The 23,603-nt window shown below is 38.1% G+C and overlaps 1 protein-coding gene across 2 annotated transcripts; it reads left to right on the top strand.

Annotated features, from left to right (window-relative positions):
• The first annotated feature begins 2,318 nt into the window (after positions 1–2,318).
• On the top strand, positions 2,319–23,245 carry TCAIM (T cell activation inhibitor, mitochondrial). Of its 2 annotated transcripts, none has more exons than XM_005480975.3 (11): positions 2,319–2,477; positions 4,444–4,519; positions 7,692–7,827; positions 8,365–8,518; positions 9,424–9,670; positions 11,312–11,434; positions 14,090–14,187; positions 15,841–15,932; positions 17,951–18,183; positions 18,668–18,799; positions 22,103–23,245. In XM_005480975.3, the coding sequence occupies exons 2-11, from the start codon at positions 4,491–4,493 to the stop codon at positions 22,326–22,328; spliced, it is 1,470 nt and encodes a 489-aa protein (XP_005481032.2). In that variant the 5' UTR covers positions 2,319–2,477; positions 4,444–4,490; the 3' UTR covers positions 22,329–23,245. The 2 variants fall into 2 exon arrangements, with proteins under 2 accessions (XP_005481032.2, XP_005481033.2); XM_005480976.4 differs by having other exon boundaries at positions 2,438–2,598.
• Positions 23,246–23,603: the final 358 nt, after the last annotated feature.

Genomic DNA, 23,603 nt, shown 5'->3' with positions numbered 1-23,603 from the left:
ATGGGGGAGGGAGGGGGAGCATTTTGGAGGAGTTGTTAAGTTGTTAATAAATGTTTTTTAATATTTATATAAAGCATTCAAAATATCTGAGTCTGTATTGTCATTAAATTATTTAATTATATTCTGATTTTTGTAATGAACACTCTTAGATATGCAGCAAAATAGGCAAGCAACAAAGTAGAGGTGAAGAGTTTAATATCTTGTAACCACTACAAGAGCCTGGAGAATGATATGCCACATGAGGAAGTTGAGAAAGTGTGAAATCAGTCAGACTATGCGGATCTTCGTCACACCAGAGCACACAATGTAGCGAATGCTCATGAATAAATTGGGCTGAAACTCCCAGCTGTGGAGATGGCCAGCTTCCAGTTTTAACTGGGAGTGGAGGCTGCAGCCAGGGTTACAGGCTGTGCTCAGTTCACTGAAGAATTCAAATGGATGTTAGTAAGAGTTCACTTGAGGAGAGATAGCAAAATTAAATAGCTCTGCTGTAGTAGTAGAAGTTTAATTACTAAAGTCTCAATGTCATACTCCTCAGCTTAATAAACTTTAGCCACATTAAAAGCAATTATTCACATTTCTTATCCTTTCACATTCTCCAGATGCATCTCACACCTTTGTGGTTTTTTTGGAGAGGGGTTTTTTTGCAAATCCAGCTCTATATTTTTGAGTCTACACTCCTGCATTAACTTTTTTTTTAATTACTAGAATGATGTGTAGTATCAGAATGATACTGGCATGGTTGTCTCAGAGTTCTGGACCGTTGCATGTGAGAGGATTGGAGAAACTGATGCTATTTTTTGACCTTTCACAAACCAAGGAAACCAACCAAACCAGAAACAAACTAGTGAGGAGAAAACAGTTCCAATTGCCACTTGTAGCAACTTAGAACTAAGAAGCAAGAATGTTTAAAATTCTCTGTTAGGGCTCAAGACATCAAAATACAAACTTTTTCAGATGATAATTTTATCTGGTATAAAACAAGCTTTCCATTTAGAAATCTCTGCAGCTCTTGCTGAGTTAGTGGGATGTGTCCTGGGTATGGATATATGGATAGGGAATATCATGACCAGATAAAACCACAGTAGTACTCCCATCAGCACAAGAAATGTTGGGACTTAGATAAAAAGCAGGAATTAATTCCTGATCTGGGGCAGGATGGGTGTTTGAAAATATGTACCCTAAGCGGTGGAGTTGGTATCTGGCACTGGCACTTGCTGATGACCTCTCCCCATTTATTTTATTCCTCAGCAAGTGAAAATCCAGGTGAAACAAACAGCATGCTTTTCTGTTGAATCAATTAAATTTATTTTTTCATTTGCATAATTGTCCAGCCAATTTGCTTACATAACTAATTGGCTTCTGTTGAAAAGTTAAAAAACACACTGCATGTTACAGAAATTATGAAAATCCCCCAAGGGCTGTGAGAATGTTAACTTGATTTAAAGCTTCACTGAATTAGAGATAGTTCCTAAACCTTGACAGTTCTCTTTTTAACCTTTTTTTGTCTGGAAATGCAATAGATTGCATGCAAGTAACAGCAATCCCAGCAGTTAATCTCCCTTTGTACTCGAACACCGGCATCCATAGACATTTTTACTCCGAGGTTCCATGTCCCTGTATCAGGTGCATTTTGACACTAACTAGCTTGCTGTCAAAAAAAAAAAAGATGTGTAAATATATGTGTACGTCGAGGGTTACTATTGCAGGACATAGTCTAAGCTGTGCCAGGGGAGGCTTAGGTTGGACAATAGGAGGAGTTTATTCACAGAAAGGCTGATTAGACACTGGAATGTGTTTAAGGAGGTGGTGAAGTCACCGTCCCTGGAGGCGTTCGAGGAAAGACTGGACGTGGCTCTCAGTGCCACGGTCTAGTGGCCGGGTGGTGTTGGGTCACAGGTTGGACTCGATGATCTCAGAGGTCTTTTCCTACCTAACTGATTCTGTGTAGCTGCAGGAAAGCAGCTCTTCCATTCCCCTGGGGACTGCAGAACTCACACCTGCTTCTTCGCCTCCTTGGTAGGTTTTTTCTGTAGAACAAAAGGCGACGTGAAGCGCACGCAAGCATTTGGCTAAATTGCTCCCATCCCCTGAGCAAAAGGGCAGGCATTCCTTTTCTCGAGGTTTTCCCGTATCGGGTTATCCCGTATTTTCTGTATCCGTGAGGACCCGCTGCAGGCGTAGCCAGACTGGCGGGCGCAGCAGCCTCAGCAGAGGGAAGGGGTCGTTTCCCTCAGGCGCCCCTGAGGGGCGGGGCCTGCGGGGCGCGCGCCCGGCCCTGGGGGCGGGGCCCGGGCGGGGGGCGAGGGGAGCCCCGCCCGCCCCCAGCGGCCGCTCAGCGGAGGAGCCGCCAGGGGGCGGGAGCGCAGGCGCGCGCCGGCCCCGCCCCCGGCGGGAATCCCCCGGCCCCGCCCCCTCCGGGGCCGTCGGCGGGGGCGATGGGGCCGAGCCCCGGCGGTCGCCGTCCGGCCTCGGCGGTAAGCGGGGCCGGGCGGGGGCCCTCGGCGCGCCTCTCCGCGAGGGGAGGGCATGAGCGAAGGCAGCGCGGCCCACCGCCCACCTGTGCGGGGGGTCCGCTCGGACGGCGGCCGGAGGACGGTGCGAGGCCGTGCCTGGGCGGTGTGTGGGGGGTGTCTGCTTTGAAGCCGGGCCGGGCCGCGTCGCTCGGTGACCGCCGGTGGGGTGGGGGCCGGCGGCGGTACGTGCGCGCGGGCACGCGCGGCCCCGACTCTGGGCTGAGCTCGGCCCGGCCCGGCCCGGCATCGGCCGCTCCTTATCCCGCGTCTTGTTCCTGAGGCAGCGAAAGGCCCGAGAGACGGATCGCGGTCCGCTCTGCCGCCCTCTGAGAAGACCTTGCCTTTAGCAGATCTTAACGCGAATTGTAACAGGGCTCTGTTTTCGGTGCTTTAAATTATTAGTGCTCGGAGCGCCGCAGCTGATTCCCTTCCAGGCAGTGAGCGAGTCACGTTCACCCCAGCTGATTTTCTGAGCGCTGTCATCTTGTTGCTTTTCGCGCTGTTGTCTCCGTGCTGCCTCAAGTGTAGGTAAACACCTGAGACAGACAGCAGCGGGCTGAGCGGAGCTGCCAGCGATGTGACACACGTCGGGGTGCCAAAGCCTTCTGCGACATAATTCACATTTCGTTGTGTTTCACTGGATTTGTCTTTAAGATGGGGTGCAGGTGAAGCTTAGCCTAATCCAGGAGGTTTTGTTTTTCAGCTAAGCCGTGTACCAATTTCCAAGCTGTTAATAGAGCGTTTAAAGCAAGAAACAATGATGCTTTTGTCTGGTTATATAAAGCGTCACCACGGATTAAGTGAGATTGTTGAGTTTTTTCCATCCTCTGCCCAGATGCCTGAAGCTGAAATTACAGTGAAGGAAAACCGTTTTATGACTAGAGAGCTTGTTAATGTATTTAATTTATGATTAGGACTCTTGTTACAGACAGTGAAAATGACACGGATACTGTTTTGCCTACCTCTCTGAAAATCAGAAGACAAAAATTACCAAATGTTTTGGGGATATTTTAGCTCAGTGTATTTTTTGCCTCCCACTATCTGCCTCTAGTGAAAAATTAGGTTCTTCATTAAGTATATTGGTATTAGTAATATGCACTTCTGAAACTTCCAGTGTTTTACAAAGTAGGCATAGGAAGTGTCATTCTGTATTGGAACACAGATGATGTTTCTCTGATGGCTGTTCATCTCGGGTTCTTTAAAACGGCATATATTGCAGGCATGTTGTTTTGATAAGTGCAAAGTGTATTTAAAAAAAAAAAGCTTGAAAACATTGCCAATAGGGAGTTTACCACATAATCCCTAATAATTACGTGTATATTTGCACTCTGACGTGCCAAGTGGTTTGTCTGCTGTTGGCAAACTCTAGCCTACAGTTGCCTAGTGCATAAGTTATTGGTAAGAATTGCCTAAGTTACTGGTTAAGAATTGCTGATTCATTTTTATAAATGTCAGCAAACATTTGATTAAGAATCCCAGGCTGTATGACAGTGATTTTCCCTCTGGTTTTATATTACCCAATTATAAAGTAATTGGCACTTGTGTTTTAAGGTATTATTATTTGTTAGGGTGTAGGACTTAGTAAAAGTTTACTTGTGTTAGTGCTTAAAGAAAGTTTCTATTTGTTTGCTTTTTAAATTCTGAGAAGGTCATTTTCCCTAACTGGAGTGCCTTTAAATGTTCATTCTCAAATCAAGATACTGTAACAACTGATAATATTGGCAAGACTCACTGTTAGTAGAGGAACCTGAAAGCATTCTTACAAGAAGCTTTAGGTAATATAGGTGCTTGCTCAATTTTGTATTACCTATTGTGACTTTAGAAGTTATCACCCAAAATTTAGAAAGTGCATTGGCAAGTAACAGGGGGATATACCATGTCCATTTCTAAAAGTTTTTTTTTTATTATTTTCTCCTTTTTTTTTAAGTGAGTTAGTGGATGGCTGAAATTTGGCTCAACCAATAAGTTGCTGAAATGTTTTGCTGCTTGAGAACCGTGAGAAGGTATGGCATGTTACTGACCTAATTTACCTTTAGCATATGTTTCAGTGTTTGCTTATGACTTGCATATTTGTGAAACTGGTTTGGTACTTTTGTTTCATGCTTATTTCTTTGACATTCTCATCTTTACAGCTTGGAGCTTTCAGCAGAGCATCCACAGTTGAAAATCCTCCAAAGCCATATGCCTGTCCTCAAGTGAGACATTAAAAAGGCTCTCAACAAAACAAGGGTTCTAAAATGGCTTAATTATGAGAAATATGAATATGATATCCAACATATTACTGCATTATTGAGTTATTAAAGCTCAGTGCTTCAAATTGTGTGAATACATCTGTAACTATGAACTTAATTTAACAGAGCTTTTCAGTGCCAAAGCTATACGCCAAAGAGTTGAACTTTGGAGAGATGTGAAGAAAAAGGAAGTTGAAGGGAATTATGAAACCAATAAATTAAATCAGGCTTGGAGTATGATTGCATAATGTGTTCTAGTAGAGATTGTGTTTCATGTCTTTCGTGAAGCAGAGGCGCTGCCCTCAAAGTGGCTGTGACCTTGATTTTGGTACGAAGCCTTTCTCTGCGCTTCAGATCTAAATGAAGCTCTTGGAACAATCTTTGCTCCTTGTGAGTGAGGCCATAAACATCTTCCTTACATTTTCTCCCTCTAAATCCATTTTAATTCACTTACTTTGTCACTCCAGCTGAAAGATGCCTCGGAGTTCTGTCTTTCACCTTCAGTGAATGAATTCTTCCTTCTGTCACGCAGACTAATTTTGGCCTTTGAGCATTTCTCTTTTAAGCAAGTTCAAAATAGACTTTTGGCTGGAATCCTAAGCCTTCCTTCTAGCATGACAGTGTTGTTTAGATACAAAACAAGAGAACTAAAGTTAGCCATACTTGGCCATTTTTCATCTAGAATAACAGATGGAACTTCGTGATTAATAAACTCAGAAGTATGATTAATGGTTTCCAGCTATGTAGAACTTTCATTCTGGACTATTGGAAACATCATGCAGGGTAGCTTGAGAGTGGATGTGGGAAATGGTGAACAGAGAACTGAGCTACTCTCCCTCCTAGCACCTTGGTCTAGGAGGATGTGAATTTCTTGCATGTCAGTCAGGTGCAATCACAAGGGTAACTGTTTTCCTTTGCTGCAAATATTTTTTTTCCTTTTACTGTTTTGTGTCCACTTGCTACCTGAAAAAAGAGAAAAAACATCACTATTTTTTTTCTCAGCAAGACAATTATTTTGGTGCTTCCAGATCCAAACTGGTAAAGCATATGACCAAGTGGACTTTTATCCAGAGTGCTTTGCTGCCTGTCTTGCCTCTTCTAGTAGAGATGTTTTTCCTGCCTCACTGGGCAACTGTGGCATGATTTTGTCATTAAGAGCTTTCATTCTCCCTAAGAATATTATATTGCTGTGGTACTTCACCATCTCCTGCTGTTTTGAGTAGAATCTTGGGCTGCAGTGATGACTAGTTTTAGTGTTAGAGTCTCTGAGATGAAGCCAACAAGGAGGTAGAAGTGTTTGCCAGTGATATATTTTAGCTTTTTTTTAATCTTACATTTCATCTACATGCCTGAAAATTGTTTTTTAGTCATAGCAGATTTGGAATTCCATCAGCTTTCTTACATCATGAGGTTTTTGTCCCACTTTTCTACAATAACCTCTATTTTCAGCAAGCTGACTTTTAAGATTTGCTAATTAAATATTTGCCTACCTCTTAGGCAGAAAAATTTAGTCTTCACTGCTTTCATGTTTCTAATTGAAGAGCTGGGAAGGTTGACAGAAAAAAAGGTAAAGTAAGGGTCACTGCTTCTGCTTGACAACTCAAATATTATCACTTATTATTTTCCAAAATAAAGCATTCTGCTTATTATCTGAGTACAAATTTGGGGATTTTTTTTTTTTAATTAATGATAGCAGTTGAGAAAGTCTCATGTGTTCTGTGTCCAGGATGATTATTTGATCTAGGATGCTGGATAAATAGATCTCTGTAAAACAGTCCTGCTAACTATTATTAATAAAGTTATTAGTTTTATGTGAGTTGGAAGCAGCTTTGTCTGTAATCTACCATATATTTTCCTATTTGGGGGTTGCAGTTTGAGTGATGCTGTGAGGAGTGAAACTGCATTGACAGAGCAGAGCCTGCCCTTCTGATTGCAAACTGAGTGTTAATCACCAGAATTGCCCTGATCAATTTGTAGCTTGTGAATTCAGCTGAAGGAGAAACCTATTGTATATCTCCCAATTCACATTTTCTTGCTGCTTTTATGTATACTCTCTTGCTTCTTAGTTTGCTAAACGTGCATATTACCTTTGAGCTATGGCAGGATATTTTGGTGATTTTTCTTTCCATTTCAGTCTTCTGTAACACAAATGTGCTCATTACAGAACTGTTGTTTAATTTCTACATAATTGCAGGCATTCTGTAATTTGAACTCTCTGAACTTCCTAGAACTTCTTCAACTTAACTTTTCCTTCTGATCTTAGGTAAACCAATCTTTTTCTCCTACCATTAAATTTCTTTTAGTCCTGGTTTCTTGTAATTCAATGAAGATGAAAGTGCAAAAAGTATTGTCTTTTTACTTGATGTTTTCTATAAAAGAGTATGTTCAGGAAAGTAGGGGGTTTTTTTTAATAGACACAAGTATAGAGCTCAGAAACTAATGCAGAACTTTTTTTCACTGAGTTGTGATTATTATTCCTGGGTAAAATTTAATATTCTTTTGGCACTGCTTGAAAAATACTGGGTTTGGCTTTTTACTTTGGAGGTTCAGAGGTATGTAAAGGTTGGCTTTTTGGAGCAACTTCAATGTCTACAAAAAATAGCACTAAAAGCAGTATTTCCAGTTTGAACTACTTGACTCGGAATTTTTATTTGAGGCATATTTGAGAAAGTAGAGAAAAGTTTCTGTACTTATTTACATGGTCCTACTCAACCATTAGCATCCACCATTCCTCAAACCCATGGGATTGGCACTGTCAAAACACTCTTTGTTAATCCCAAGGGGAAAGATCCAGAATTCAGACTCCTAATTTCAATTCTCCAGTTTTAAATTATTATACTTGCAACTAGAAATGTTTACTCTGTTCTATCACATTTTAGTGCAATTGTATCAGTTTGTCACTTGATTGGTAGCATCATGCATAAACATTTTACTGCTTTGTTAGGTTGTGTCTGGACAAGATATTGCTGCATTGCATTCTTCAGTCAAGAAATTTGTCAGTCGCTGATGCCATCAATGCTCTCAGACCTTTCTATTTTGCTGTACATCCAGATTTCTTTGGCCAGCATCCCAAAGAGAGGGTAAAATACTTCAGTATCCTTTCTTTGTAAATATTTCACGTATCCAGGATGGAGATTTTCTAGTTTTCCTGCTGTCAGAGAGAGAAAAGTAACATTAGAATTAATTATGGTTGGTACCAGAGAACAAAAAGATGCACTTTCTTAATTTTTAGCAGGGATAGGTCCCTTGAAAGTGCCTTTTTTATTAATCATATTTTCTAATTGTTATGAAGAAAGTACTGAGTCCTTCCAGGCAAATTTAAATGCTTTGAAATGCTCTGCATTTTATTTGAATCAATTAATTTCTTTAAGCTTGAAAGCCAGTGGGTTTTGGAATGTACACAAATATGCAAGTATGTTCACCATACAAATTTATTCGTGCAAGGTGATTATAAGTGCTGAGAATATGAACCATATTAGTACTTGTTAAAAGCAACTGACTTCACAAAAACTTAGGTTTTTGTGAAACCTAATTCTGCATATAAGATTAAAAAGGTTTAGATGAAAAATGCCCAAATTAATAATCTGTAATTTTTGTTTGATTTTGTTTTAAAACAGGAAGTAAATGAAAACTCTCTGAAGAGGCTAAATGGCTACTTGGAGAACCTACAGAAACCAGGATTTCGTTCCTTTAAGCCAACTCAGCTTACTTTTTATGTAAGAGAAAGAGAACCAAACTCTTCTAATGTTCAGGAATCCTTCAGTGCTTCAGGTGCTTTTATATCGTGTAGAATGTATCTTCCTGTTTTTAAATTCCTTCAGACCATTGCTTAGCCCTGTGCAGCTGTAATGACTTTTCAACTGAATAAAATCCTGTCAAACCATGAAAATCTGTATTAGATCAGGCAGGTGGGACCATCCCAAGTAATTACACATCTTAAGCTTTAAAAAGCCTTGAAAGAATGAGACATTACAGCCCTGAGGTCATGTTACAGTATAAGGAAGTAAAAAAGGTGCATGTAAATGATCATATTTCTGATTTTAATTCCATTGCCATGTTTAACTGGAGCAACAGTTGGGTCCTTGTCCTCATGGCAGTTCATATGTAGTACACAGTGTCAGGACACTTGTAGAATCAGTAGGAACTTACTCTCTAAGAATAAGCTCTGTGATATCTGAAGTTTTAATTTACTTCATTGTGACTTATCTTTGTGACTACAAAAAATATTGCCAAATTTGGATTATTGCTTTTGATTAATTTTATTCTACATTTTGTCTCCAGTACCAATATGCCTTACCTAACAGAAGAGTTTTACATTCTGTATCCTGACAGTCAAAACACTTGAGCAAATTGTGTGGCACCCTCATGCTAGAAAATAAAATCTTGCTGTTTTTCAAGAAGGTAGTAGGGTTATGTCTGGTCTCCTTAACATAACATTTGAACTGGAACCTGTCTTCTGCTCTTGAGTCAAAAGCTTACTTTCTAATTAGGGAAATTAGGCCCAGTAGCTAAGTGATGGGACATAGTTAAGCTGCATGTGAATTTTGCAGAGTATTGAAATAACAGTATCATCACAATTTTCAACTACCTGTGCCTTGCCTAGCTTCTTCTGTAAGAGGAAATAAATGGGAATGCATTTAAAATAATTTTAATTCAATAATACTTGTTTTTTACAGGGTTTCGAGCGGTCAGTTTTACATTACATACTAGGGATCTCCTGAGCACAGTACTAGATATTCTCAACTCCTGCAGTCTATCTACAGAGCATGTTCAGAGTTTGAATGGGAACTGTCAGTCCCACAAGGAAGCAAAAAGCACAGTGAACAGACCTATCAAATGGGATAAGACTTATTATTCATTTACTGGATTCAAGGACCCTGAGGAGGAACTAGAGCAAGCCCAGAGAGTGGAAACAACTTTACTGTATGTAATGCTTTCATTGAACTGAAATTTTGAAACCTAAATTGGTCTTATTCTAATGCTGAGTTTTTTAAAGGTAGGCAATAAACATTCTGAACAATACAAAACCTTATTGTCCAACATGTAATTTTGCCATGCTTGTTATAATTAGAGTTCAGATGAGCTCCTGGAATAACTACAGTGCCAGCAAAGCTGAAGCATTCTGGTCTCTTTGCCCAGCAGTCATGTTTGGTCAATCTAGTTATGGTTGATCTAGTTTTTCAGATTTATGAAATATTGGTGGCAGTTCAAAAAGAGACAGGGGCCCCACTGCTCCAAATAGCTCCTTACCTCTTATAGGACTTCTGTAACACAAACCTGTATGGCTGTTAACTTCAGGGTTCCTATTTCATTATCCCATTCTGTTGAGGGTGGAAGATAATACATGAAAACTAGGGTTAAAAGGTTTTAATATGCATGTTAACACTATATCTTAGTGTTGTGCTTCTCATTTGTTGTTCAGCAGAAAAACTAATATAACAGTGTAGTTATAAATGCTGAACTTGCATTACATGTAGCATGTTTTGTAGTAAAGTTGGTAGTTTAAAAAAATTTGTACATGCTCATTTTCTGACACATTCACATTTTGGGGCCTTGAAAAACTTTTGTAACAATGAGATTTAAGTCCCCTTTGAAATGAATGCAGAACTATGCTGGAAGGATCTTCAGAGCAAAGTATGCCCCTTTTCCTGCATACCAACTCACAAATAAAACAACTCTAAAATACACAATTATAAAGTATTTAACTGAGATTTAACATGCTAGAGAATATTTTTACTTATTTTTACACATTTACAAGGAGTGCCACAGACAGTTACGTATTAACAGTCTTGTTTTAATACACAGACAGCTGGCATCAGGCCTCCCTTTTTACTTGAGTTTGAATTTTTTTCGAATACAAATGAGAATGCAACTATTTGTTTGCAAAAGTTAAGAGTATTAAAATTAGTTTATACTATGAAAAAGGCTAAATCTCTTAAATAGTAACCTTTTCCTAGAAACAAAATTACCTGCTGAAATTTTAGATGTACTCAAAGAGTTGTGTTTGCCTGGTTGTGATTATTGGCAAAAAAACTATAAAACTTTGACCTGTTTAATCTATGTTCATGTCAGCTCTTTAAAAGTTACCTAACCTAGCCCTTTAGTACTACCTCCCATATTTGATAGTCTGCTATGATCACTTTGGGGTTTTCTGTTAGGTTTTGGTGTGTGTGGGATTGTTTCAGGTTTTTTAAAGGCACATATGTGGAAACTCCTTAAATTAAATCAGAGTTCTGAAGGTGTCCCCTGAAGTCACAGCGATCTGTTGTTTTTTGCCTTTTAAACAAACATCCAAGTGTTACAGTTTGAACACTGTCAGTGATTTTGATTATTAGATTTCTTAGGTCTCTCCAAAGATATTAAGTACCAGGGTTTCCTTTGTAGATATCTTAAGGTGAAGCATTTAGCAGTTTCATCTTCTATCCTGTATTTTTAAAAAATCCCTTTACCCGATAATTTGGCTTGAAACATATTGTCAGTAAGAATTGAGTTACTTGTACTGTTTACATGATAAATCATACAGCAGCATGCTTCTACTGTTGAGTATTTTTCTTCCTCTTTCAGGTCCTGGCTAGATGATAATGCAGCAACTGCAGTAAAAAAGCTGAAAAAGAGTTTGCCGCTTAGAAAAGAATTAGAACGTTTAAAAATTGAACTTTCTCATGAACTCCAGCTCTCAGATATCAGGTAATTAATTAGATCAGTTGAACTTGGATTAAGACAGTCAAAGCAAGGAAGTGTTGTCTAATACTCTGCTATGAACTTTAAAAGCTTATTTTAGCAAAACAGCTATATTTCATATATGAAGAAGTGTTACTGCACTGAGTAAATTTCTAGAAGTGTTCTACTGGATCAAAAGTTTCCTGTTACAATCTCCTCTGAGAGACCTCCTATTTCTAACTGAAAATGTAGGCTCCAGTTGAGACAAACACAGAAATAGAACTGGTGTGTATGTGTTAGTTTGAATGTTTTGGTGGTTAAAATTGCATTTCCTGAAATCAAGTTGCTATCTACAAAGTTAACTAGACCAGCAGTGAAGTGCAGCTTTGCACATAGTACATAATGACATCCTGTGAATGCTTAATGAAAATGTTCTTTCTTTTAGTGTTTAGTTTCGCACTCTCCAGAGGAGGGGATTTCTTTGTTTGAAAGATCTGAGTACAGTTGGAGGTCTTGATTCTTCAGAATATTTCCAGAAAATAATTTGCAATCCTTTTTTCATTTTTGTGCATTTGAGTGAGAATATTGTGAAGTGAGATATTCAGGGTGGGGAAAGTGGCAGTGAAGGTATTCACAAATGGAAAAATAAAATCTGGGGGATTATTTCAAGGGCTAGTCTGTTATGTGCTACTTTTTTAACCAGGAAAGAGAGAGTTGAAGCTTCTAAAATCATGCTTTTGTACTTTCACCCTGCAAAAGACCCTGGTTTCCTTTAAGCTGAAGCCAGGTTTTTTGAACACAATTTCTAATGCTCTGTAACTGTTCTGTGGTGAGGGTTTTTAACATTCTGGAACAGTCTTTAGTATTAAACTCATAGGTTTGATTTTATTCATGGCCTATATTAATTTTCTTAAATAATTTGTACTTCTAAAATACATTAAAATTATTGTGTTCCATCAAGAGTTATTTATCTTCCATGAGTTACACATTGTTTTAATTCAGAAAAGAATGTGAGTGTTGGAAATCTGACAAGTCAGTATCTTAATAGGGCACTATGACCTGTGGTTCTGGAGCCTTGTGTTAGTGTTCACAGAGATCTGAAAAATAGCTGGGTCACTGGCATTATTCCATGTATAAGTTTAGGACAGATGAAGAAATGGCCACCTTTTTCTGCTCCAGTCTGATGCTGCTGAAAGCAAAGTGATATTGCTAGGTAACAGTAAATAATTGTTTGAATTACTTGTATTTCATTAAATTGCCTCACAAGTGCTGTGGCCTAGTGCCATTCTCTGCAAACCAAAGAGTGAGGTTTTGCCAGTTAGGTTTTCCTAAATGAGATGTTGTGAGTGATCCCAGCCAGCAGCTGAGTACCCACACAACCACTTGTTCATTCATACACCCCCAATGGAAGGAGGAAGAGAATAGGAAGAGCACAAGCAAGAAAATTTGTGGATTAAGGTAGAAGTTTAATAGCTGAAATGAAGCAAAACTGAGTTCAAGCAAAGCAAAAGGAGAAATTAATTCTGTGTTACCCATTGATGGGCAGGTGTTCAGCCACTTCTGGGCAGTTGGGGTTCAGCATGTGTAATGCCTGCTTGAGGAGACAAACACCACAGCCATAAAGGTTCCCCTTCCTTCTTTCCATCAGCATTTACTGTTGAACATGACATATGGTCTGGAATATCCCTTTGGTTAGTGGGAGTCACCCAGCCTGGCTGTGTCCCCTCCCAGCACCTTGTCCACCCCAGCCTGTTTCCTGATGGTGGGGGGCAGAGTGGGAGGAAAAAGTAAAGACCTGGACGCTGTGCCAGCACTGCACAATAGCCAAAATATTGGTGTGTTATGATCACTATTAATAAAATATAAAATATGAGTATTATGAAGAAAATAAATTCCAGACAAACACAGTACAATAAAGGAATGGGAATTTTCCACTTTGAGACAGTTTTCCATCAATTAATAGTCTGTAAAAAGGTGTATTTTTCCAATACACTGGGACTTCACAGTTTAGATGCTTTTTGAAATTTGCTTAGCTATCAGTCTCATCGGTTTGTGATAAAAAAATGTCAAAACTATGTGTATTGAAGCCAGCAAGTTAACACCTGGCTCTTGTATGGTTTAACAAAAATTACTCTACTATAAAATATAAATAATACTTAATAATATAAAATATTAATAATAGCAACTTTCCATTGGAATCGTGGTAATGTTTTGGGCTAGGAACCAAAAAAAAAAAAAAAATAAGAAAAGAAGACAATGTCCTTACATACTGTATTTGCTCCTCTGGACAAACATTACACATTGTCCAAACAAACTGCATGGTCCGTGACCAAACCAAATACTGGGTTGTCTGGCGCTGTTCTCTTACTAACCCCCTTCTTTCTGGGGGAGAGATTTATTAGTTCTGTCTACCTGGTTTTATATTTATTTTTCCTGGTGTTGGTTTTCTTTGTTTTTTTTTTTTTTTTTTTGGGACTCACTTTAAGAAACACTGGAATTTTATTTAGGCTTTTTATCAGTTCAAATAACATATGACATGGACAGCTTTTGGGTAGCCTTTGCTTTTATTTCTGTTGAGGTGCTATTTTGCTTGTGTTATGAGGCTTTGAGTTGCACCTCAACTAATGTGACTTTTTTAAAATAATATTGAGGATTAAATGCTTTCAATTCCATTTCATTTAGGTGGCAGAGAAGCTGGGGCATTGCTCACCGCTGTAGCCAGCTGCACAGTCTGGGTCGCTTGGTCCAACAGCGACCTGAAATATTAGAGAATGTTAAAGGTATTTCTGTTGCTTGTTTCATATATCCTAATCTAGTATTGATTCAAAAATGAGCATGGGTCCCCTGTGACAAGGGAGCTCTAGTTCTTTTTACAAATGATTCTTTTGATAACTGCAAAAACAAACTTGTCAGGCTTACAGAAAAGCTGGTGAGAACTTACCTTTAAAGCTACTGGGTATTTTTTCAAGTGACCTTCCCTTAGAATTGATTGACTGCACTCAGCTTCTAGTTTACTTCTTAATAAATGCAAGTGGAGTCTGTTGACGGCACTAGGCTTAATATTAGCAATGAAAGTAAAAAATCTAAGCTGAAGCTCTCAAAGGATTGAGTTAGCAGTAGATTGTTGCCCATGGTATATTCAAGTCAAAAATGTGAGTAGGTCTCTAGCCCTAGCGATGATTTGCTAGAATACCTTAAAATGCTACTTGCTTTCTTTTCTCATGAGTTCCGTAAAATAGCTATATTAAATTCGGTATTTTCTCAGGAAAAACTAAAATATTCTGTAAACCTGACCTACCATTCTTCTCATACAGCTGTTTGACCTGTGGCAGTAGCTGTTTCCTCTAATTGTAATTCCACATTTTATGCCTGTCTGCAGATACCCAGTTTTGAGTGGCTTTCATTTGAGGGTTCACCTAATCCTTTGCCAAAAGACAGAGTGGGAAGGACAATGAGTAGTAGTTTTAAATTGTATCAGATTTCAGATTAGTTTCTTTTCCTGAGCATGCTAAAGATAGAAAGCATTACAGAAGTCTGTCTTGTGAACCTGATGTAGTCTCCATTTTTGAAGACATGTAGTAACACACTGGATAAATACCTATCAGTAACTATACAAGTACAGTTGATGTGGCCTTAGGGTACAAGGATGGATTAGATGCCTTGCAGTCAGTGTTGCTCTTTCTTTGGGATTTCAGAACACTGATTTGCAAGAGCTTCTACTTAAGCCTTGTCTTGTAGATTAATACATCACACTGAAGACTTATGGAAGCTTATTTTGATAAATAGTTGCCTGTGCTTTTTAGCCTAAAGAATTCTTAAAGATCTTTGAAGATCTTGAAGATCTTTGTTAAAAAAACATACTCACATTCAAAACTGATTTATCCCCCTAAAAATTCACCTAGAAGTAGCCCTTTATGTTGTCTCTGTTTTAAAAAAGAATGAAAACTTATATGTTTTCAAAAATAATGTACAAGTGTTTCTTACAGCTTGCATGTTGCTGAGAATTCAAAAATAGAGTTGAATGCGCTTATTCATAATTACTTGACCAACTTTTAATTTGCATATACTTCAAATATATAGTGTGCATTTCCTACTTTTTACATGACTTATACAGATTCTTTGAATATCCTCTCTGATGAGATTTTCTCATATTTTAAAAACAGTCATAAGAAAAAAGCCCAATTAAATAAAAGTCTATCAAGTTGAAACAGAGAGGAGGCAAATGCTGGGTCAGGTTTGTATGAAAAAAATTCCTAAACTGGACTTTCCAGGAACCTTTCAAAATTTGAAGAATAACAGAAGCACCTACTCACATGCATTTGTGCTGCAGAAATACATTTCTTGTGACATGTTAGCAGCCTGGTTAAGCCTTCAGTAATTGTAGGAATGGTTGCAGTAAGCCAAATGAGTAAAGAGCTTTGTTCAATCTCTAGGACGCACGGTGGTATTTACTGACCGCTCGGGTATGAGTGCAGCAGGTCACATAATGCTGGGGACCATGGATGTTCACCATCACTGGACCAAAGTAAGAAGATTCCAAATCAAATGAAAATGCCCCTTGTTGTGACAGCCTTTTTTAAACTATAAACAAAAAATATTAATAGGTGCAGATAACCAATGAGTGTTTTAAAGCAAACACTTGGCTAATGCATTTAGCATAATGGTGTACACTGCATTTGAGATTTAATCCTGTGTGTGCTGTTACTAAAAACAGTCTTTGCTAGATCTTTGCTTTCATTAGTAAGTCAGTACTACTTCTGATTAGAGATAAAGTAAACTAATTTGTTATGCACTGTTCCAGTCTGTGCAGTGAGTCCTGGCAGAATGCTTTGTGATCATAAAGAGCTCATTGCCATGAAGAGCTCATGGATTTTATTCCAATCTTTTATAAATATGAGATTTAATGGGAGTTGTGAACTGATAATTTCAGTCAATGACTCTAACCAACCCTGTTGCTCTATTTTGTTCTTTTAGGCAGCTAATGTGGAGGTTGCAGAATTTTATCTTTAGGGACTATGTCAATTCTGCTGCTGCTTGTGTAAAGTTCAGAGTTGATAAGCTTTCTGACATCCTAAATGATAGCATTGTATGCAAAGGACCAAAAACTAAATATGTTGCAATATAAACATGTCACTTGAGGAATTTTTCTTTAATCTTGGTTACTGAAACATTACTGATAATTCTATCAAAAATTTTTATTAATAAAGGGGATAATTGGTGGAATTTCATAGTTGGAAATTTCACCCTGTTAGAGTATCAGAATATTCTTTTCTGTATTCCAGTCAGTGAATAATATGAAAAGTTAACACTTGATCTTCTTTTTTTGGTGGTGCTTTGAATTTTTCCCTATATATGTTTCACTGAGGGGGGGAAACAAACCATGGCTTGTTAGTGTGAACAATTTGCTAAGAACTTAAACTGAGAAACCAGAATTTAATAGAAAACACTCTGAGATTTGAGAGTTTTGATAGTCATTGCAATAAAGTGTCCTGATTATACTAAAATAAACACTGACTTCTTGAAAAGATAAATGCTTCATCTCTCTAACCTTTGCTGCAGGTTTTTCCAAAGGCATCATAAGGCCACACAAAATGACATGCAGATGGAACAATGTGTGTAGTTAGTTGTAGGGATGGTATTTGCTTGGGAAGACAAAAGAGTTGTATATATTTGAACCAGAAATCAGAGGCTTTTTATTTTGAAATGCAGTGAAGATTATGTGAAATGTTACACAGAAAGTCAGTGAAAATCTTGATGAGGTTGGTGGGTCAGTTTCTAGAGAGCATATTTGTCCAATTCTGCCTCATTTTAGAAAGCAGTTCTAAGTGCTATTAATTTTTGTTACTAATTGCTAGAAGAAGGAAGCAGTAGAGTACTGTCCAAGTCAGTCTCTAGGATGCTTGGTCAGAGCTACAATATTTAAAGGATTTTTGCTGGTTTTCTCTGTAACAAATGCAAATGCTGAACCAAATTTTATTGTGCCAAAAGCTGTTCTGACTCTACTATCAGAACTATCTACTGTCCATTCTACTGTTCTCCTGAGTTTCTAAAGCAATAGGTCTGAAATCCCTTGACTTGTTGTGGCAGCAGCTTTTTCTTTTTTATATGAAAAGCTACTTTAAAATATTATCAACAGGGTAGATGGCAAGTAGTGACTACTGTATGAGGAATAGCTCTACCACTATAACTGTGGTGATAAATGTTTTATATAGGCATCAGATTATATAGAATTTTTTTTTATCTGAGACTATTAATTTTTGAATATATAGAGGATATTCATCCATGTTTTTATGTCCTTTTGGTACCTTTATGTTATAAATACAGAAAATACTTAAAAGCTTGTTGGATTATATCTTATCCCAAAACATATGTACTTAATATTTCTCACCTATGGTATTCGTTGATTGTAATTTTTTTTCCCCTCTGGTTCCATGTTTGCATTGTTAAGTGTCTCTTCTATGGTTTCTTGTTACTTTTTTAATTTATTAAAATTAACTTTTAAGCTCTGTAACATAGAAAATGTTCATTCATGTGTATGCACAGATTTTTGAGAGACTGCCAAATTATTATAAGCTTCAAAAAAGGCTGCTGCTTTTGGAGGATCGGATAAGCCAACTTCTGGGAGGCATCCAAGTAATATACATTGAAGAACTGCAGCCTCTGTTGACTCTGGAAGAGTACTTTGAGACTCTGAACTCTTTCTATAATAAACTACGTGACAGCAGATTACCTTTTCATCCTCGCAGTCTGCGAGGCTTGCAAATGATTCTGGAAAGGTAAGTGTTGGCAAGGAAGGTTGATTTCTTTTAGAGCTTTTACTCTTTTCCTTTTTTTGTTACACCGCTTAGTGCTCTCACTAAGAAGAAAAGCAATATAATCTCAGATTTTCATTGTGTCAAAGTCTTTTTGTTCTTAAGGTTTTAAGTGCATTTTTATGGGTTAAGAAGGAATCAGATTGAAGAATATCATGCTTAGTTTTATTCAAGTTGGACTCAATTCTGTCTAGTTTAGAGTGTTAAATCAAAAGTTTGGGCTGTCATGATGGTGTTTATATTTTTTGAGTATTATTGTCAGCTCCTTTTGAAATGTCATTTTAAAAAAGCATAACCGACTATATTTCTCCATTCTCATGAACCAAACTTGATAGCTTTTTACCAATTATATTCTTGTATCTCTAGATTTTTTTTCTGAATGTAATTTATATAAATAGCTGCATTAAAAAATTATACCTTGTTCTTTACTTCCATTGTGTTACATTAGTGACAGATATGCACCAAGCCTACATGAACTTGGACACTTTGTGATCCCAACAATCTGTGATCCAGCAGCTCTTCAATGGTTTATTTTTGCCAAAGCACAGGAAGCAAGAGAGAATTTGAAAAGAAAGGAGGAGTAAGTGTTCATGTGACTTGATACACTTAGCTCTTTAAAATCTTTGCATGTCTTGTTTTTTATTTGAAGAAGGGGGAGAATTTTTAAAAATGTATTCATACTCTTTTGCTGAAAAAAACCCTTTTGTTTCTAAAATAGAACTTAACCCATCAGCTTTACTAAGTAAAGAATTACAGCATTAGTGAATGCAAACAGTTATTGGAAAATACCCTCTTTCACCTTTGTAGAGACAATTGTACATCATTCAGAAGTAAAATATCTTTGCTTACAAGACAAAATTGTATAATTGTTTTTACAATTATGTCCTCAAAGAAAAGGTGGAAAACACCTTATTAATGAATAAATAAAGGAACAATTTTTATTAATGTTAATTAAAATGTGACAAAAAGGCAGTGAAATCCAAACTCAAAATAACTGAGACCAGCTAGAGAATCATTATTTCTAGTTGTTGATCAGGCAGTTAAGAAAAATATTAATTAGTACCTAACAAGGCAAAGAAAAGAAAATTAGGAAAGAATGATAAGAGAAACACTTTGTGGGTACTCTCTCACAGATGATGAGAGTGATTGTGATAGGGAGTCACAGCACCATACTTAATATTAGGGCCATGATCTGTAATATCCATCAGAACTGTGAGTTTGGTTCTTGACTTTGTACCTTGTATATGTCCTTGAGGATGAAGTAGAGCTACTGGGGTTTTTTAATAAAGTACTGTTGCAGGTGAGTGGGTGGTACTTCTCCTTTAGGACTTGTTACTGCAAGTCTTTTTTTCTGCTTTGGAAAGCTTTTAATGAGTTGTTGAACTGTCACACTGTCATCAATATACATGATGTGTAGATCCAGATATGTTATTGAGAATGTATTTTAGGCATGAGTCTTGCTGAAGGCTCTATGCTTTTAGCTCTGTTAAGACCTCATTGCTTGTAAAGATATGTTTTGCAGGTGGACTTCAGTAAACATGATTTGTTGGAATTTTTCCACAACCCTACTCCAGCTTGGAAGCTAAATTTTTGCCATATAAATTGTAACTACTGAATAGCTCTCTATGTAACTGTCCACGTGTGACAGCTGGGATTTTGGGAGGGATGTTGTAGCAAATATATGCAATTGCATCTGGGTAACTCTCCAAAAAACCTCGCCCTTCCGCACTTCGTAAAGACACCAATCCAGGAAAACTGTGCCCTCAGAGTAAAAGCAGCTGTGTTGCAAGATTGTAAGAGCCAAGATGCATATCTTGTGTGCTGGCTGATGCTGGTTTGTATGAAATAGTAAACAGCTATACTGGGTCACAATATCTGTCCCCATCATCCATTAGCTTATGGAGAGGCTTTATGCATGGGGCAAAAAGTGTGATGTGTTTTTTACTCCATACTCCTTCCCACTTTGTGTCTGACTGCTCTTGAGAAAGTACGTGAAGGTGGAAACATTGTCTCGTGTTAATAGCAGTCAATAGACTTTATTTTTTCCCCTCTTAATTATCGTACTCCTTTTTGACCCAATTTGCATTTTGTGGTTCCAAATATCCAATGGCAGCAAACTTCATATTTGAATCCCATATGGCATGTGTATATGAAAGAGGGTGGAGGTGTTCTGTGATTCATATACCCACAGCCTGATGATGTCATTTGTTGTTCTTTTGTTCCTGTGTGATAGGAAATACAAAACAGTCATTCTGTATCACCTCTGCTTTTGTTTTGTAGCTGTGTCACATTTCCTCTTACTTGTCTTTTATCGAAGCTGGAAACTCCTTTTCCACTTAATGCTTCCTTGGACTTACTCATGTCCTCTGATTTTCCTAGGCTTCATGTGGTGGTTAAAAAGGCCCTGTGATAAAGGAAAATACTTTGAGATGTACTGGCTGTACTTTGCACGTGGATTTGAATGTTTTGCATGCAGTAAACAGTACAGAGTGGCTGTAATTCTATGCACAAGGAAATCCAAACACTGCTGCTTTAGAAAGTTCTGGTATCTGTGTGGATAATGTCAGTCTTGTAGTAATGCAGGATTCTCCTTCCCGTGCTTCTTTAAAGTATCAGGTTTGTGTGGTGATAAAGGTACAGGCCTCCCTGTGGAAGTGACAGAAAACAAACCTGCAGTTCTTCAGCTGACTGGATTTCCTTCAAGGGAGCCTAAGATTTCACAGAACTGGAAAGCTTGGTGCCTTGGTATTTGGGAATGCACTCAGGAAGGTGGAGTGGAAATGGTCCATAGAGAGGACAGGCTTGCCCTGGGTTAAGTCGCTGGCTCAGCTCATTGCTGACTGCCACAGTGGGCAGAGCTCAGTGCCGTGCAAGCACAGAGAGGTCCCATCCTGAGCTCTGGGGAGTAGTGGCAAGGCCCTACAGTAGCATTTTCATGTGAGGTAAATGGTGTCAGTCGCTATGTCTGTGCTTGCCTTGGGCTGATTCACATCCCATTGGTGCTGCTGCTCTGGAGCTCCTCCCTTGCCTAGCACAGGGTCTGTGCTCTAGGGCAGCAATGGAGCTGTGTCTGCAGCCAGGCTGGCTTGGAAGTGCAGCTGTGTTCGTGTGGCACAGTGCCCAAGCTGGTGGGGCTGGCTGAACCTGAACTTGTCTCTTCATCAGTTGATCAGTCACAGCTCCAGTGCCTTAATTAAATCTACACATTAACTTTCTTTCTGAATAGTTTGAGTTTGCATGTGGTGTCTTATTTCTCTGAGGTGAAGGAAAAAATGATCTGCAAGATCTGGATTCAAAATTCATAGAATCATTTAGTTAGAAAAGACTTTTAAGATCATTGGGTCCAAACACATCAACAAGGTTCTGCAACTGGAAAGTTACTAACACACTTAATATGCATCAGTTTACTGTACCCATCAGTTGTTGGTTTTGATGACATACAGAGTACTGGTTTAATTAAGACAGGGTAATTATCAATATGATTTTATGCTTAAAACCTAAGCTTTCAATGTTATTTAAGTATTTTCATTCCTTACATTAAAAAGGGAGCCTCACGGGATTTTTGTTTTTGTGTTTTTCCCAGTTACTTAATGAGCAAAAAGATGTCAGGATATGGGCTTTGAAATGTAGTCCATGGGCATATGGTGCCCAGAGTCATGGAAGAATGTTCACTCTGACTTCTTTGATAGTCATGGGCCACAAAAATCTCAGCCCCACCATATCTGTATATGAATTGACACCTTTGTTTGCATGCATTTAATCTACTTATTTCAGTATTTCTTGTTTTAATATGTTCAGTATATATTGAAATGCTTCTTTTAAGGCAGGGGTTTTAAGAGATGCAGTTGTAAGTTTGTCACTGTGTGTTGTCTCCATTTGCTAGGATGATACTTACAGAGAAGGAGCTGATCAACATTTCCACAGAAAGATTTTCTTTGGACCGGCTGTATAAGGAGCCCAGTGTTTCCAGTGCACAGATGATAGATTGTTGTAAGAGGCTGCTGGAGGAATCTTTACCCTACCTAGAAGGCATGCACCTTTGCATTTCGCATTTCTACTCTGTGCTGCAGGATGGAGACCTGTGTATACCTTGGAACTGGAAAAACTGAGGGATGTATCTGATAATCAGATGAATTGTTTTATTTTCTGTAAGAGGTTATAAATATGAATGTTTTTAAGAGTAAATTATTTAAATCTGTATTTTGATATCAGTATTCAGCTCACAAATTTTCTTCCAACTGCTGCTGAGGAAGGATTGCAGTTCCAGACAATTTGCACAATGCGCAGTATTGGTAGTCCTGGGAAAGACATCTGTACATTATTCATACTACTGTAGAAGTCCCAGTGTATGGTTACAGTTGTGAAACCCGTTTTTGTAGTGAATTCTGAAAATACATTAAATTTCAAGTCTGCAAAAATGGTCATGTGTATCTTTAATGTACATTAATATCGCCAGATAAATCATCTTAAATAAAGAGCGTGCTCCTCCAGCCAGGCATTATATGCCATCTTAAGGGGTTCATTGAATACAGAAATACAGAAGTTATCTGGTGGCAATGCTGGCATTTCATATTGCTACCTATCACTGAATTAGAAAAAAACAAGGGGAAAAAACATTGGAATAATTCTCCTTTGCAGAAGACAGCAGTACATTAACTTGGAGTCTACAGCAGAATTTCACATGCTGGTCCAACGTCATTGCCTTAGAATTCCAAAACATGCCAGTTTTCCTGTCTGTCGTTACCTTAAAGCAGATGTCGTTCTCTTTTTGTTTTCCAGCATTTGCTCCATAAATACCAACAATCCTCTTTACTTACACTATAACAGATTGCAAATCCCATACACAACACTTAAACCCTGAGTAGTTTAATGTGACATCTAAGGGAAGGAAGCACTGATTTGTGTGGGATTGTCTGCAAGAGTAAGTACAAGTCAGTAAGAACAAGGAGTTTGCAGTATGGCAAACGCGTGGATGCTTACTGGTACTTTTTCTTCCTTGAAAAAAAAAATGAAATAAAGTGTGAATGCATGTCAACACTTTTTCATTGTAATACATGCCAAGATGCATTTTGGTATTTGGATTACTACTTAGCAAAATATCATTTGAGAAAGGTCAACTGCTTAACATTTCTGGATTTGAATTTACCATAACTAGCAAAAAGAAAAGGAATCGTCAAATGCTTACTTGCCTTGTATTTTTACTTCTATTGAGCTGGTAAATTGGTGTGGTTCTCTGTTTTCTCCTGTTAGAAGGCTCAGTATCAAGTTGTTTATTAAGATGTCAAACTTAAAGCAAAAACCCCCACTGTGATCTCAGAAATATCTGTTCTAAAATGTCAGGACAGAAGCTGTGACTTCCTCAATGCCTTCAGTCCAGGGGATTT

Source organism: Zonotrichia albicollis, chromosome 1 (genome assembly GCF_047830755.1).
Source record: "Zonotrichia albicollis isolate bZonAlb1 chromosome 1, bZonAlb1.hap1, whole genome shotgun sequence".
NCBI classification, from domain to species: Eukaryota; Metazoa; Chordata; class Aves; order Passeriformes; family Passerellidae; genus Zonotrichia; species Zonotrichia albicollis.
Note: the sequence above shows the minus strand (reverse complement) of the source record. Positions and strands in the feature narration are given on the sequence as shown.